The following is a 16,505-nucleotide window of genomic DNA, read 5'->3' on the forward strand; positions in this document are numbered from 1 at the left end:
GCACATTTTAAACTCATGCAGGTGAAGGCAGAAGTGTGTATCATCCTTGGTGAGTGGGGAGGCAGCCAGACAGCACTACAGCTCTTCCAGGGAGCCGGAGAGTGACCCCAAGCTGTGTTACGGGTGGTGGGACTGATTTCAGGGAGGGTAGAGGATGGTGCTGGCAAGGGTCACTGTGGCCAGCCCAGAGCTTCAAGGACCCCCTGGTTAGGAGCGTGAACTCTCATCTGTGGGCAGAGGGAAGTCAGGGATAAATTTCTGGAACTGCAGCAAGCTGTGGCCGGGAGTGAGGGGACTTTGGGGATAAAATTGCATTATGAGCTCAGCTGCATCCCCCGAAAATGCATAGGTTTAAGCCCTAAGCCCCAATATCCTAGAATGTGACTAATGGAGACAGGGCCTTTAAAGAGGGGACTTAAGTAGAATGAGACAGTTGGAGTCGACGCTAACCCAATACAGCCGGTGTCCTTATTAGAAGAGGAAATTCAGACACACAGAGACACCAGGGGTGCGTGCCACGTAAGAGGCAGGAAGAGCCTGGCCTTCTGCAAACCAAGGAGAGAGGCCACAGAGGAAAACGAGCCTCCCCAACGGCCTGACCTCACATTTCTAGTCTCCAGAACTGTGAGCAAATACGTCTCTTTGGTCAAAGCCACCCAGTTGCGGTGTTCTGTTGTGGTGGCCAGAGCAAACGGATAGAGTAGTAAGTCCCTCCGGCACCCTCGGAGGTTCTGTTTGTTGCTGTTCCCCAAGGCCATCCTGGCCACAACGAGGGCAGGTGCCGTTGTTTGGGAGGAGACTGCCGTGGAATGAGGAGAAGGAAGGCTTGCTTGATGCAGCAGGGAGTGGACTGCAGATTCAAGGAGGGCTCTGCACAGGTCTGAGATTGAGCTTGTCAGGGAAACCTGAGCTGTATGTAGGTCTCGCTCTCCTGTGCCCTGCAGGATGGCTTGACCCCTTTCTGTTCTCATGCCAGACCCTAAGGGCAGTGTCAACTGGGCCACAGACGCAGGCCTGGTGTGCCTGGTGGGCTATTCTTATGCCTTCAGGAAGCCCACCTTCACCTCCTGGCTGTTGTGACTGGCATCCCTGTTTCTTTGTATGTGAAATTAAATAAGGACATGTCATACATCACATGCTAGCAATCCACCAGCACAGAGCGAAGGCTCAGTAAAGAGGCGTTCTCTCCTCCTCTGCTTTTTTAGGTCAGGAACAAATGCAGATCAGGGTGGGGACAAAGTAAACATATAACTCGGGTGGAGATCTGATTGATTAGTAACTCATAAATGATCTGAACCCATACTTTCCTGTTGATAGTCAACCTTCTGTAAACACACAATGCGTTCTCACCTTGTTATCATTCCCAGTGATGTCAAATGCCTGGTTGCCCTCTTCAGTATAAAAGTTTGATACAACTTTGCCCAGATGCACCTGCCTGTGAGGAGTCCTGCTCGTCACGATGGTAGGTAACTGGTTTTATATATAAAGGCCAGAAAAGCAAAAAAGAACATGTAGTCCTTATTTAATATGCTGTGATGTGTGCTTCTACTGCACAGCATTGAAAGGTAAATGTGGCCTAGTTAGGAATCTTTTGTTACTACCCGCAATTCAACATGCAGAGTATGAGAGTGGGAACTTGGGAAATTTTTAATGAATTTATCACTAATTCTGTTCTCTAAGATCTAAGTTGTTTTTCCTTTCAGTAATTCTGGGGTTCGATTATACTTCACAGATATCTCTAATTCTTGTTCTATGTGAGTAATTTGTGAAATTAAAAGTCATTTCAGAGCTACATGACTGCATCAAGATGAAGGAACTTAGACTGGGGAGGGTAAGAATATGCCACTGGGGTCTCACCGCAAGCCTGTGAATGAGCTGAGATAGGAACCCAGGCATCCCTCTCTCCCTGCCAGTAGCTCCCAAACTTGGCTGTGCAGTGGAACCCCCTGGGGAATTTTGAAGAGCACTGACACCAGGCTCCAACCCCAACACTCTGATTTAATTGGGCTGCAGTGGGAACAGGACATCAATTTTAAGAGCTACACAGGTGATTTTAATGCTCACTCAAGTTTGAAAATCATTTCCCTAGGCCCTTTTCACTGTCTCTTGTGTTAAGGAAGAATCTTTGTTTTTTTGGGTTTTATTTGTTTGTTTGTTTTTGAGACAGGATCTCACTGTCACCCAGGCTGGAGTGCAATGGTGCAGTCACGATTCACTGAAGGCTCAACCTTCCTGGGCTCAGGTGATCCTCCCACCTCAGCTTCCTGAGTAGCTGGGACCACCAACCCCGGCTGATATTTCTATTTTCTGTAGAGACAGGATTTTACTATGCTGCCCAGGTATGAACCACTGTGCCTGGTTTAGAAAGAACTTTGCTTCAAAATTTATGAAAACCTATGCAGGCTTTTCTTGTGTATTGAACTTGATCTTTCTTAAAACATTCTTTGCTAACACCAGGGAAAGAACTGGGCTGCTCTCAGGGCTGCAAGGGAGACAAGGAAAGAAGCAGCCAGCCAAGTGGGAGTAACCAGGCAGTGGGTCCTAAGAGCGGACCCTGGGCCTCCTCTGCATCTTGCAGCAAGACAACAGGCTCTCAGAAACTGTCCTGAGGCAGAACTGGGGAGGTGAGGAGGTTCTCCCTATCTCCACTCGACTGGCTCCTCCCACCATCCTCCATGCAGCTTCACAGGAACCTAGCAAGCTGCACAGCTGGCAATACCCCTGCCTGCTTATGACCCTGTGGATCCCCAAGTATATTTATTACTTTTAAAAACTTTTTTTTTTTTTTTTAGTAGAGATGAATTCTTGCCATGTTGCCTAGGTGGGTCTCTAACCACCTTGGCCTCCCAAAGTCCTTGGATTACAGGCATAAGCCATTATGCCTGGCCAGACCCCCAACTCTTCATCATGGGTTAAGACCCTTTCAGGAGCAGTAATTTACCTAAAGAGATGCAACTTCTAAGGGCACCGCCAGTCTGCTTCACCTCAAGGCTGACCATGAAGCTGCACCATCTAGAAAACCCTAGCCCATGCTGGCACGGTGGTGTACTCTCCTGTGTCTGCACACATCAGGGGCCCATGGTTACTAAATGCAGGAAAGGAAGACACGAAGGGAGGGAAGGCTGGTGGCAGAATAGAAGACAAGAATGAAAAGGAGCTTTAGAGCCTCTCTACTCAGGGGTGGGACTCAGACCAACAGCGTGGGCATCACCTGGGAGCTTCCATGTAAGTCTGAAGACCTACTGAAGCAGAATCTGCATGTTATTGAATAAGCTCTCTGGTTGGGTGCGGTGTCTCATGCCCATAATCCCAGCACTTTGGGAGGCTGAGGTGGGCAGATCACTTGAGGTCAGGAATTTGAGACCAGCCTGGCCAACATAATAAAACTCCATCTCTACTAAAAGTACAGAAATTAGGGAGGCATTGTGGTACACACTGGTAATCTCAGCTATTTGGGAGGGTGAGGCAGGGAAATCGCTTGAACCCGGGAGGCAGAGGTTACAGTGAGCTGAGATTGCGCCACTGCACTCCAGTCTGGGTGACAGAACAAGACTGCATCTCAAAATACAAACAAACAAAAACCTCCCAGGAATTTATATGCACATTAAAGCAGCACTGGGTCGAGCACTGTTCCTGGGTTCTCACCAAGGTAAAGATACGGAGGCACTGGCTGTTTCTTTCTTCAATGAGCCTGAGATTGTGTGTTTCCTATTTGCTCCCTGGGTAACTCTGATGCTTACCCAAGGGGGAGAACCCCTCTTTTTACGGGGGAGGAAAACTGAGCTTCAGAGAGAGAGAGAGACGGAAAAAGAGTCAGTATCAGGCTATTTCTGAGATACTGTCAAAAAAGTATCAGGCTATTTCTGAGATACTGTCAAATGGGAAATCTCTTAATGAAATCATTTTCTCTCTGCTGTCACCATGTTTGGACTCCATCTTCAGTTGTTCAATCTCGTGCCTTTGCTCTAGAGCTGCAGGAGATTTTGGGATTTTGCACATGTCACTGGTTCTGGCCTACCCCGCTTGTCCCTGTTGACTCTCCTGCTTTGTGACTCAGTGAAACAAGATCTCCAAGATTCTAGCGATCCTCCATCCCCCCGGAGCCCTCTTTATGTATGAAGGGAGGGAAAACAGTTTCTACAAGGCTGGGTTTTTGGGGAAAAATGTTTAGGTTTCCACAGTGACTTTGAGCTGAAGGTTACGCAAAAGAAGAATGAAACAGAATAAGTGCCACTCCAAGTCCTGGCTTGAACTGAACCTATATTGAGGTTTTGAGTTGTTTTTACAGAATTTCTTTCTTTCTTTCTGGCTATAAACTCCATATGTTTTATTGTAGAAAATTTAGAAAATAAGAGGAAAAGTCCAAAGAAGAAAATGGTCATAATCCTACCATTCAAAGATGACTTGTTATTTGGGAAAAACCTTCAGTGTGTTCTGAGCGTCTCTCTCCACATCATGATAATCACACATTTCATAGCCTGCTTCACTTCATGTAGTGACATGTGATCATTTGCTCAGGTGACTTCACCTTCTACCTTGCTGGCTCACCAGGTGTTTTTCTGAGTCACTGTTCTCCACCAGTTCTGTTCTTGTGCACGTGGTTTCTTTCCATTTTTCCACTGCAGTGAGCATCCTTGTGGAGGAGTCCATCTCTGTGCCATTTTTAGGGTCACATCTTGGACATGAAAAGGTGAAATCAAATGCTATAAACAGCTTTAGGAATTTGGAAATATAGTAGCATATTGTTCTCCATAACAGTTGTTCAAAGTCAGTCATTCTTGTGCATATCACCTCCCATAGATGCCTCTATTTTTCTCTGGGTGTTATAAATTCAAAATATTCTTGACATTTCATTATGTTTCTATTTTATCTACATATTTATATTTCTTTTGTTATCAGTAAATTGAAGTTTTTCATGTGTTTATTAATCGTGTGTCTGTGAGAGAGAGAGAGAGAGAGAGAGAGAGAGAGAGGAGAGAGAGAGAGAGAGAGAAATGCCACTTTATTTCTCTTGCCAGTTTTCTGTTTAAGATATTTTTCAGCTGTGTGCTGTAGTCACACCAGTAATCCCAGCACTTTGCGAGAAGTCAAGTGGATCACCTGAGGTGGGGAGCTCGACACCAGCCTGAACAGCACGGAGAAACCCTGTCTCTACTAGAAATACTAAATTAGTTAAGCATGGTGGTGCATGCCTGTAATCACAGCTACTCAGGAGGCTGAGGCAGGAGAACCATTTGAACCCAGGAAGCGGAGGTTGTGGTGACCCGAGATGATGCCATTGCACTCCAGACCGGGCAACAAGAGCGAAACTCTGTCTTAGGAAAAAAAAAAAAAAAGCTGTTTTTTAGAGCCCGGCATGGTGGCTCACACCTGTAATCCCAGCACTTTGCGAAGCCAAGGTGGGAGGATCACGAGGTCAGGTTATTGAGACCATCCTGGCTAACACAGTGAAAACATGTCTGTTCTAAAAATACAAAAAATTAGCGGGGTATGGTGGCATACAGCTGTAGTCCCAGCTACTGAGGAGGCTGAGGCAGGAGAATCACTTGAACCTGGGAGGTGGAGGTTGCAGTGAGCTGAGATCGCACCACTGTACTCCAGCCTTGGTGACAGAGCAAGACTCAGTCTTAAAAAAATAAAAATAAAAATAAAAGGTGTTTTTCTTCTCCCATCAGTATATAATGATATTGTTCTGCAAATTTGATATCTTTCAATCCCAGCACTTTGGGAGGCCGAGGCGGGTGGATCGCGAGGTCAGGAGATCGAGATCATCCTGGTCAAAATGGTGAAACCCCATCTCTACTAAAGATACAAAAAATTAGCTGGGCATGGTGGCGCGTGCCTGTAATCCCAGCTACTCAGGAGTCTGAGGCAGGAGAATTGTCTGAACCCAGGAGGCGGAGGTTGCGGTGAGCCGAGATCGTGCCATTGCACTCCAGCCTGGGTAACAAGAGCGAAACTCCATCTCAAAAAAAAAAAAAAAAAAAAAAATTGATATCTTTCTAATTTCAATTATGTTCTTATATTTATATTCTGAAATCTTTTTATTTTATGCTTAGAAGAAGTATTTATGTATCTATGGTGTGATTATTTTATGATCTTATTGTAAAAATTTAACCCTTGAATCCTTGTAGAGTTTATTTCAGTAATGGGGACTCAAGTAGGAAATTAACTTTGTTTCTTATTCGAATAGTTCATCACTTGTTCTAACACCATTTATTGAATAATTGCTCTCCACAGATCTCAAAGACCATGTTTATTTTATAATAGGCTTCTACATATATTTATACTTTCTGGTTTTCTTGTCTTCCTTTTTTACCTTATCCACCTACCTTTGGAACTTTCTGGGTTTTCTATTTTGATATCTGTGTTTGTCTTTTTTACTTTTAAAGACAGGATTTCAGTCTGTCACTCAGGCTGGAGTACAGTGGGGCTATCATGGCTTGATGCAGGCTCGAACGCCCTGGGCTCCAGCGATTCTCCCACCTCAGCCTCCCACATAGCTGAGATTACAGGGGCACACCACCATGCCCACCTAATTTTTGTATTTTTTTTTTCTGACACAGTGTTTTGCTCTTGTTGCCCAGGCTGGAGTGCAATGGCAAAATCTCCACTCACCACAATCTCTGCCTTCTGGGTTGAAGCGATTCTCCTGCCTCAGCCTCCCGAGTGGCTGGGATTAAAGGCATGTGCCACCATGCCTGGCTAATTTTGTTTTTAGTAGAGACAAGGTTTGTCCATGTTGGTCAGGCTGGTCTCAAACTCCCAATCTCAGGCCCCCCTCGGCCTCCCAAAGTGCTGGGATTACAGGTGTGAGCCACCACGCCATGCCTTAACTTTTGTATTTTTGGTAGCAATGAGGTTTCACCATGTTGCCCAGGCTGGTCTTGAACTCTTGAACTCAAGCGATCTGCCAGCCTTAGCCTCTCAAATTTCTGGAATTACAGGAGTGAGCCATTGTGCCCTCCCTATCTTTCTATTCTTTTTTTTTTTTTTTTTCTGAGATGGAGTTTCACTCTTATTGCCCAGGCTGGAGTCCAATGGGATGATCTCGGCTCACCACAACCTCCATCTCCCGGGTTCAAGTGATTCTCCTGCCTCAGTCTCCTGAGTAGCTGGGATTACAGGCATGCACCACCATGCCTCCCTAGTTTTGTATTTTTGGTAGAGACAGGGTTTTTCCACGTTGGTTAGGCTGATCTCAAACTCCAGACCTCAGGTAATCCACCCATCTCAGCCTCCCAAAGTGCTGGAATGACAGGCATGAGCCACCTCTCCCAGCCCCTATCTGTCTATTCTTATATGAGTCACATACTACTTCAACTAGTATCACTTCATAATTAATTTTAGGAATCTTACAGAAGAAATGCTTTCATTCCCATCGTCAAAAGATAAAAATACAACATATTTAGTTGAAAGATCTTAATTGACTTTTTTTTTTTTTTGAGACAGAGTCTGACTCTGTCACCCAAGCTGGAGTGTAGGGGCACAACCTTGGCTTACTGCAACCTCTGCCACCCAGGCTCAAGTGATTCTCCCACCTCAGCCTCCCTAGTAGCTGGGATTACAGGTGCGTGCCACCATGGCTGACTAATTTTTTGGTATTTTAGTAGAGAACAGGTTTCACCATGTTGCCCAGGGTGATTTCAAACTCCTGAGCTCAGGCGATCTACCTGCCTCCGCCTCCCAAAGTGCTAGGATTACAGGCATGCACCACCACACCCGACCCTTGATTGACTTTTACTTGTGAGTCTAGAATCTGGCAACACCTCATTCCATAAAAGAGATGAAGTGTTCTACAGAGCTGACCAGAGAGGTTTGCCTTTGTATATGGAAAAGAGCCAGAGAAATCAGAAATACAGAACAGAAATTGAATTGGTCTTTTCAAGGTGACTTTGCTTATAAAAGTTAAAGCAGAGGGGACTTTCTTATCATGTCAGCTAAAACTGGCCTGTTGGGCATTTGGCTATTACCTCTCAGTCTCTCCTGATTTCTTAGAAGGTTGGATAAGCAACTTAGTTCTGGCTTAGTAGCAGAGAACTTCAGCATGGGCAAATGTGTTTTGGTTTTGTCTATTCGGCCTAGTGCAGGAGCTCAGTCCAAACCAATGGCCTCCTATATATTTCATTGAACACCGTCTGCCCTTTCAAAAGTCCCCAGAAATTACCATATTAAGGTTTTTTAATTTAGCTCATTTCAGGAAGATGACAAGGTCAACTAGATACTTTTCCTTGTTCTACAATTTCAGCCTAGATTAACTGGTTTGTTCACGGAGCCATCAAAGATGCCTTTGTGATCTGGGAAATGAACTTCCTAGCCTCGCCCTCTGTGTTCACAGCATGGCCCCAACCTAGTTTTCCACTCATATCTCCAAATAATCCAGTTAACTACAATAAGCCTTCAACTATATGTTTGGTGCTTCTCTTCTCTGTCTTTGTTAATGTTTCATTCTTTCCATGAAACTCCTCATTCTGTCCTTTGAATCTTCCATATTCTGCAAAGAGGCTAAAGACTGCGTTATCTATAAAGGTCTCTTGAACTTCCTCTGCAGTGAAACAGCCCACATATCATTACTGCCCTATGCCTGCTGACTCCTGTTTGCCTCTTTCTGTAGTTCATGCTAATGACTTGTGTGGGTCTTGTTCCCTTGCTAAGTCACCGCGGTTAGGAGCTCCACCTCATAACCTCTACCAGAGCCCAGCAGAGGTCCTGGTACACAGCACTCAGTAAAGGATTATCCTCTGAATTAATTCATTCTTCACCCTGAGCTTTCTTCACATTACAGAACGTTCTCCTGGGCGGCCTTGTGATCTTCGCAACCTTTGTGACTTTATGCAATGCATCATGCTATTTAATACCCAATAAGATGGTTCCAGGAGACTCAAACAAGGGTAAGTCTTGGCATTTCAATGTTTATGATGTTATTGCAGCCTGGTAGATGGACCTGTCTGCAGATGGACCTGTCTGCATTTTTTGTGTGTTTTTGTTTGTTTGTTTGAGACAGTCTCGCCCTGTCTTCCAGGGTGGAGTGCAGTGGCAAGATCTCGGCTCACTGCACCCTCCTCCTCCTGGGTTCCAGCGATTCTCCCACCTCATCCTCTCAAGTAGCTGGGACTGCAGGTGCCCACAACCATGCCCAACTAATTTTTGTATTTTTGGCAAAGACAGGGCTTCACCATGTTGGCCAGGCTGGTTTCAAACTCCTGACCTTGGGTGATCTGCTCTCCTTGGTCTCTCAAATTTTTGGATTACAGGTGTGAGCCACTGTACCTGATCACACTTGGGGAGCCTTGTAAGAATACAGTGTCCTGAGCCCTGCACCCAGAGACAGATTCCATTGTTCTAGGGTAGGGCTGAGACATAGAAGGTGTTTTTCAAGTACCCAAGATGTTTCACCAATGCAAAGCAAAGGGAGGTGTAGAAGTGAGATATTTATTGAGAGATAATCCAGCAGGAAAAACCTTGGTCCCAAGTAGCCCTAGGCTCATATGGCTAACTCATTCAAGAAAAGGGCCTTATTTTTTTCTTGAAATACCTGTTCTGAAATAAAAATCAAAAGGATGTAAGCTTTCTGTTAGAAAATATTACCAGTAGCATGAACTGAACAGTACTGGAATTAGCCATGGGTGAATCCAAGAGCACCATTCTTCGATATCTTTAAAAGCAATGAGCTTCTCCCTCTCTGGGAGAGGTGTAGATAGCAGGGGCTGGACTCAGTGTCCTGATAGACCTTATTCTCATTGTATGACTTTCACTGATGATGTTTGTATTGTTTTAGAATGCACGGATCTCAAAGGAAACAAACACCCATTAAACTCAAGGTGGCAGACTGAGAACTGTGATGAATGTGATTGCCTCGAAAAAGAAATATCATGTTGCTCTCTGTAAGTCTCAAGCCAATGCTGGTAGGAGGGGAACATAGAACAGATTCTCCCTCTTGCAAAATTCCATCCTTCAGGCGTTCGGTTTTTGTTTTAGTTCTTTACAGATTTTAGAGAGTAGTTTTAGATTCACAGCAAAAGTGAGCAGAGGTACGGAAATTTGCTGTATGCCTCCCACCCTCACACATGCATGACCTCCCCCGATATCAACATCGCCCACCACCATCGGAATATTTGTTATGACTGATGAATCTACATTACACATCATCATCACCGGAGTCCACAGTTTATGTTAGGGCTCACTCTTGATGTTGTGGTAGTGGAGGGTTGGAGGGTTAGTTTTCAGTCCTAGTTCTTTCTTTTTAAAAAACTGTGGTAAAATATACATAAGATAAAATGTGCCATGTTAACAGTTTCAAATGTACACTTTAGCAGCATTAAGTACTTTCGCCTTGTTGTGGCATCACCACCATCCACCTCCAGAACTTGCTCACCCTGTGAAACTGAAGCTCTGTACCCATTAATCAGTCTCGCTTCATTCCCCTCCCAGCCCCTGGCAACCACCATTTTACTTTCTGTCTCTATGATTTTGACTACTCTACGTCCCTCATATAAGTGGAATCATACAGTAATTGCTTTTTTTGGGACTGGCTCATTCACTTAGCATAATGTCCTCACGGTTCATCTGTTTTGTAGAATGTGTCCAAATTTCCTTCCTGTTCAAGGCTGAATCATGTTCTGCTACATGGAGACACCACATTTGGCATCTCCATTCATCTGCTGATGAATACTTGGGTTGTTTTCCACCTCAGTCTCATTTCTGTTGTTTTTGAAATTTGATTAGTAGCTTTATTCCAGATGGGCTCCCGAATATAGGAGAGATTATCCAATGGTCTGACGCTATTCTAGAGATTGGTCTGGTAGCCTTGGCCTTGTAGATTTGCAAAAACAGCCGTGAAGGTACCCTTCAGCCTTGGCCTTGGAGATTTGCAAAAACAGCAGTGACTCTGAGCACAGGCGGTGGATTAGACGTGAGGGTAAGGGAGGATCTGTAGTGTGTCTTGCACTGTAAAACTTATGCTGCTTCACTGCTCAAGTTTACCTCACATCAGCTAAAAGGCTACACAGATGTTTTCTGCTGGGTTGCTATGGATTCTAGAAGTCTAGTACTTGAGCAGACAGAACACAGAGTACCCTTAGTGCGGTCCTAATTTACCTGTTTCCTCAGCAGCTATGTCCATACCAGCCAACTAACTCTCAACCCCTCAAGTCCATCTAACCTCTTCATGTAGCCTTGGCTTGTGGTGTTTTACAGGAACAGGAGTGGATCTGATGGCAGAAGCGCTGGTGTCAAGGGGCATTTCCCAAGCTTGTCTGATCACAGACTCACCTGGGAAGCTTGATGAAATACAGATTCCTGGGCTCCATCCCGGAAGTGACCAATCAGAATCTGTAGGGTAGGGGCCAAGGACTCTCAATTTTAACAGGTGGCTTAAGAGTCTTATGATGACACCGTGAGTAGAGAAGTGAGCCCTTGACTTAGATCAGAACACCTGAGTCCTACTGAACTTGAAGTGTCTGGAGAGTTCCAACCACATTTATTGAGCAGGCCCCATGCTAGGTGCCTAATGGAACAAGGGGAATATTGAACTAAGAGATGGCTGGCTGCTCAGAGGAGGCTCCCTGGCCTTGCATTGGCCGGGTCACTGGGTATTACAGCTGAGCCTTGATTTTGTGGCTCCAGAGATTTGACATTGTCTTTATAGCAAGTGTTGATGTCACTATGGTGGAGTGTGATTGTATCCCAGCCAGGAGGATTGGTGACTGGTCCCTCCCTAACATAGGAGCACAGCTCCCCGGTGGCTAAAGCATCCATGTCACCCAGATTTGGCATCCCTGACCTCTTCTAGGATTTTCCACTATAGGCTTGGATTCTTGTGGGCCTGGGGTGGAAAAGAGCCAGGCTGCTCCTTGCAGGGAAGAGGGAAGAACCTCGATATTAGAGTCAGAGTAACTTGAGTCTGAATCTCCATTCCCATGTATACTGGCTGTGTGACCCTGAGTAAGTTTCTGAATGTCTCTGAGCCTCTGTTTCCTCACAGTATAATCAGGGATAATCAGGTGGCTATGAGAATTAAATGAGATTCTGCACATACATTCTTTAACCCAACAAACACTTAATGCCTTCTCTGTGCCAATTCTGTGTCCTGCAAGCCTGGGGCAGTAACTGACACCTTTTCTTTCTCCCACCATGTTGCCTGTTCCATTTAGCACACTGCTCCACACAGGGGAAAACAAGGCAATTCCTTCTTCCCTGAAATTGCCTTACTTCTACCAAGTTTGTTTTCCTCATGAACTTTTTTCTCCTCTGTGGAAAAGTACAGACTTTGATTAAGCTTTTTCTGGAAGAAGTTTTTGGACCCACTGCACCCTCTATGGGACACTGCCCAGATTTCAAGGTGCTTGGTGGCAGTGGAGCTTGAGGCTGGGGGCCCAGGTGGAGGCTCCCCAGCAGGGCATGGGAGATGTTCTGGCCTCCTCGGATAGCTGAATACCTGATGTTGACAGTTTCTCCTGCCACTCTCTCTCTGCTGCTTCACCTACAGAGCTAAATCTAGTTTGAATTGAAATAAGCATCCGGTAATATGCCCTTTGCCTTCCCAACCTGTACTTGCACACAGGCAGCGGAGATTCATCTTTTCACTTCCTACCATGAACTAAAGGAATTGTATTTGTTTGGCCAGGCACGGTGGCTCACGCCTGTAATCCCAGCACTTTGGGAGGCTGAGGCAGGCAGATCACCAGTGGTCAGGAGTTTGAGACTTGCCAGACCAACATTGAGAAATCCCATCTCTACTGAAAATACAGAATTAGCTGGGCATAGTGGCACATGCCTGCAATCCCAGCTACTCAGGAGGTTGAGGCAGGAGAATCACTTGAACCCGGGAGGCAGAGGTTGTAGTGAGCCGAGATTGCACCATTGCACTCCAGCATGGGCAACAAGAGCGAACCTCTGTCTCAAAAAAACAAAAAAATACTGTCTCTCAAGAAATACCAACTTTATTTTTAAGTTTTTAAAATTGTGGTAAAATGTATATTACATAAAATGTGCCAATTTAACCATTTTAAAACATACAGTTCAGTGTGGCATTAAATACATTCACAGAATAGTGTTTATGCAATCATAAACACTATTTCCAAAACTTTTTAATGACTCTAACCTGAAGCTATATCCAGTAAACAATACCTCAGATTCCCCCTCCCACAAAACCCTGGTAATCTCAAATCTACTTTCTATCTCTATGAATTTGCCTAGTCTAGATACTTCATATAAATAGAATCACCCCGTGTTTGTCTTTTTGTGTCTGGCTTATTTCACTTAGCATGTTGTCAAGGTTCATTTATGTCGTAGCATGTATCAGTACTTCCTTCCTGTTTCTGCCGGATTAATATTCCATGGCGTGGCTAGACCACATTTTGCGTATCCATTTATTTGTTGATGAACACTTGAGTTGCTTCCACCTGTTGGCTAACGTAAGTAATGTTGTTCTGAACACTGTCAGTATACAAACATTGGCATATAATGTTTGGTTTCTGCTTTCAATTCTTTTGGGATATGCCTAGAAGTAGCTTGCTGGGTCACATGGTAATTTTTTGTTGAACTTATGGAGGAGCTGCCAAGCTGTTTTCCACAGCTGCACCATTTTACATTCCTACCAGCCAACAATCGCCTTTAAACATGCAAGGTTGTAAATGATATTTCTACCAATTTTCTAAGTAAAATATATGAATTATTGGAAAGTATAAGAGAAAAGCGAAGAAAAACCTACTTATAATCCTGACTGTTAAAGGTAATAACTATTATTTTCTCATATTTTCTTATTTATTTACTTATATTAAAGTATTGAGACAGGGTCTCACTATGTTGCCTGGGCTGGTCTAAAACTCCTGGGCTCAAGCCCAGGAGTCTTCTCACCTCAGCCTCCTGAGTAGCTGGGATTACATGTATGTGCCACCATGCCTGGGCGTCTATCATAATTTCTTTATGTCTCTTTCCTACATTTCTTTTCTTGCACATAGTGAATATTAAATTTTACATCACAATTTTGTTTGATTTTTTTCACATAATATTGTAGCATTGCGCTGGGCATGGTGGCTCATGCCTGTAATCCCAGCAATTTGGCAGATCAAAGGGGGTGGATCATTTGAGATCAGGAGTTCAGGACCAGGTTGGTCAACATGGTGAGACCCCACACCTACTAAAAATATAAAAATTAGCTGGGCATAGTGATGCACGCCTGCAATCCCAGCTATTGAGGAGGCTGAAGCAGAAGCATCACTTAAACCTGGGAAACAGAGGCTGCAGTGAGCTGAGATTGTACCACTGCAGTCTAGCCTGGGTGACAGAGTGGAACTGCATTTCAAAAAATTTAAAAAACAAACAAATAATTAAAAATAAATATTCCAGCATTAGTACCATCTCGTCTCATCAGAACTCTTAAAAATATTTGTTATGTACTGCAGCTCAATTAGAGGTGGTCTCTGATTTTTATCAGCTTCTCCCGGGGCTCCTGGACGCTGACCTGGAGTTACTCTTTGCTCTGTTTAGTTGAGAGAGCTCCTTTGCCAACAGGCCTCCGAGCCAGGGCTGGGACAACTGTTTCCTTTCCACATTCTAGCAACAATATGCTGGCCACTTCCTGAACAGGGAGGGTGGGAGGAGCCAGCCTGGAACAAGCTGCCTAGCTCCAGAGTAGCCAGACTTGCCCCTGCCTGTCAGCACCTACCGATGACCTGTGCCTGCAGGATGGTATGTAGGGGTGGGCTGTGTGACTCTATGGTACAGACTGGTCGATATTCTTGGAGGCCACACTCTGGGGCTGCCAGCCAAGGGGTGCCCTTAAGTTGGTGAAGGCACCCCAGCCAGCTGGAGCATGGGTGGCTTCCTGAACAGAGCTGGCACTGGGGAGGGGGTGCTGTGGGTCCTTTCTCTTCTAACAGGCTCTGGTTTTTTCTCAATGACAGTGTTGCTATACCTGTGGGTTACGACAAAGACAACTGCCAGAAAATCTTCAAGCAAGAGGACTGCAAGTATATTGTGGTGGAGAAGAAAGACCCAAATAAGACCTGTGATGTCAGTCAATGGATATAGTAATGTGCTTCTAGTAGGCACAGGGCTCCCAGGTCAGGCCTCATTCTTCTCTGGCCTCTAATAGTCTATGATGGTGTAGCCCTGCCTATCAGTAAAAGATTTTTGAGCAAGCACTTGAACATGTGTTTACTTTTAATTTATAACTTATGTATACATTGATTTAACACACATTATAAAGTATATAAAACATTTAAAAGGGAGACAAAAATACATACAAATGGCCGAGCACAGTGGCTCATGCCTATAATCCCAGCACTTTGGGAGGTTGAGGTGGGTGGACCACTTGAGGTCAGGAGTTTGAGACCAGCCTGGCCAATATGTTGAAACCCTGTTTTCACAAAAATTCAAAATTAGCCAGGCATGGTGGTAGGCACCTATAGTCTCAGCTACTCCTGAGGCTGAGGAAGGAGAATCACTTGAACCCGGGACGTGGAACTTGCACTGAGTTAAGATCACACCACTGGCCAGACGCTCTGGTCACACCTGTAATCCCAGCACTGTGGGAGGCCAAAGTAGGCAGATCACCTGAGGTTGGGAATTCGAGAGCAGCCTGAACAGCACGGAGAAACCCCGTCTCTACTAAAATATACAAAAATTAGGCCAGTGTGGTGGTGCATGCCTATGATCCCAGCTACTTGGGAGACTGAGGCAGGAGAATTGCTTGAACCCGGAAGGCGGAAGCTGTGGTGAGCCGAGATCACACCATTGCACTCCAGCTTGGGCAACAAGAGTGAAACTCTGTCTCAAAAAAAAAAAAAAAAAAAAATCACACCACTGCACTCCAGCCTGGGTGACAGAGTAGTGAGACTCCATCTAAAAAAAAAAAAAAAAACCCAAACCCAAACAAAACAGACAAAATACATATGAATAAAAGTTCTATTTTTCCTAAACTCTGTAATAGGTCACTGTGCGTCCCTTACTGGGGGACCACTGCCACTCTTGCTGTTTGTGATGTCTGCACTCTGCTGCCTATGTCCTGCTGGCTGGTAAACAATAGAAAAAATGTGTGTCTTCAAGCTGAAATTAGATCCCTTCTTTTCTTTAAGGTGTTCCTGTTTATCCCTCCTTCTTCTTCATCAGGAAGTGTCTTCTATGATGTGTCCCCCACATTCCTCTGTGGTTGATTGAGGTGAAAGCAGGTTAGAACAAGACAGCCTGAACAAGTGCCCCCAAGCCACATGCAGCCCAAGGGGAATTCAAGGCCATGGGCTCTGCCTTCCTGATGCAGAGTGGCCTGGGAGCAAGGCCTCAGTATCAGTTATCTCTTGCTATACACAGAGCACCCAAAACTTAATGGCTTAAAACAATGACAACATCGATTCTCTTTTGACCGTTCCTGCGTTAGAGAACATTTGTTCACTCAACAGGTCTGTACTGAACACCTGGACCAGGAAGTGCTCTGGACCTGGGGATACAGCAGTGAACCAGAGAGATCTCAGGAGAGAACCCTGCTCTCCTAGGGCTTGGAGTCA

At 45.0% G+C, this 16,505-nt stretch overlaps 1 protein-coding gene across 1 annotated transcript; it reads left to right on the forward strand.

Annotated features, from left to right (window-relative positions):
• Window positions 1-1,427: 1,427 nt before the first annotated feature.
• On the forward strand, window positions 1,428-15,152 carry LOC100389471 (beta-microseminoprotein A1). Its single transcript, XM_003734443.5, has 4 exons — window positions 1,428-1,462; window positions 8,786-8,891; window positions 9,779-9,884; window positions 14,907-15,152. Exons 1-4 carry the CDS (start codon window positions 1,460-1,462, stop codon window positions 15,031-15,033), a joined length of 342 nt encoding a protein of 113 aa, XP_003734491.2. The 5' UTR covers window positions 1,428-1,459; the 3' UTR covers window positions 15,034-15,152.
• The last annotated feature ends 1,353 nt before the right edge of the window (window positions 15,153-16,505 follow it).

This window comes from Callithrix jacchus, chromosome 12, assembly GCF_049354715.1.
Source record: "Callithrix jacchus isolate 240 chromosome 12, calJac240_pri, whole genome shotgun sequence".
Taxonomy (NCBI): domain Eukaryota; kingdom Metazoa; phylum Chordata; class Mammalia; order Primates; family Cebidae; genus Callithrix; species Callithrix jacchus.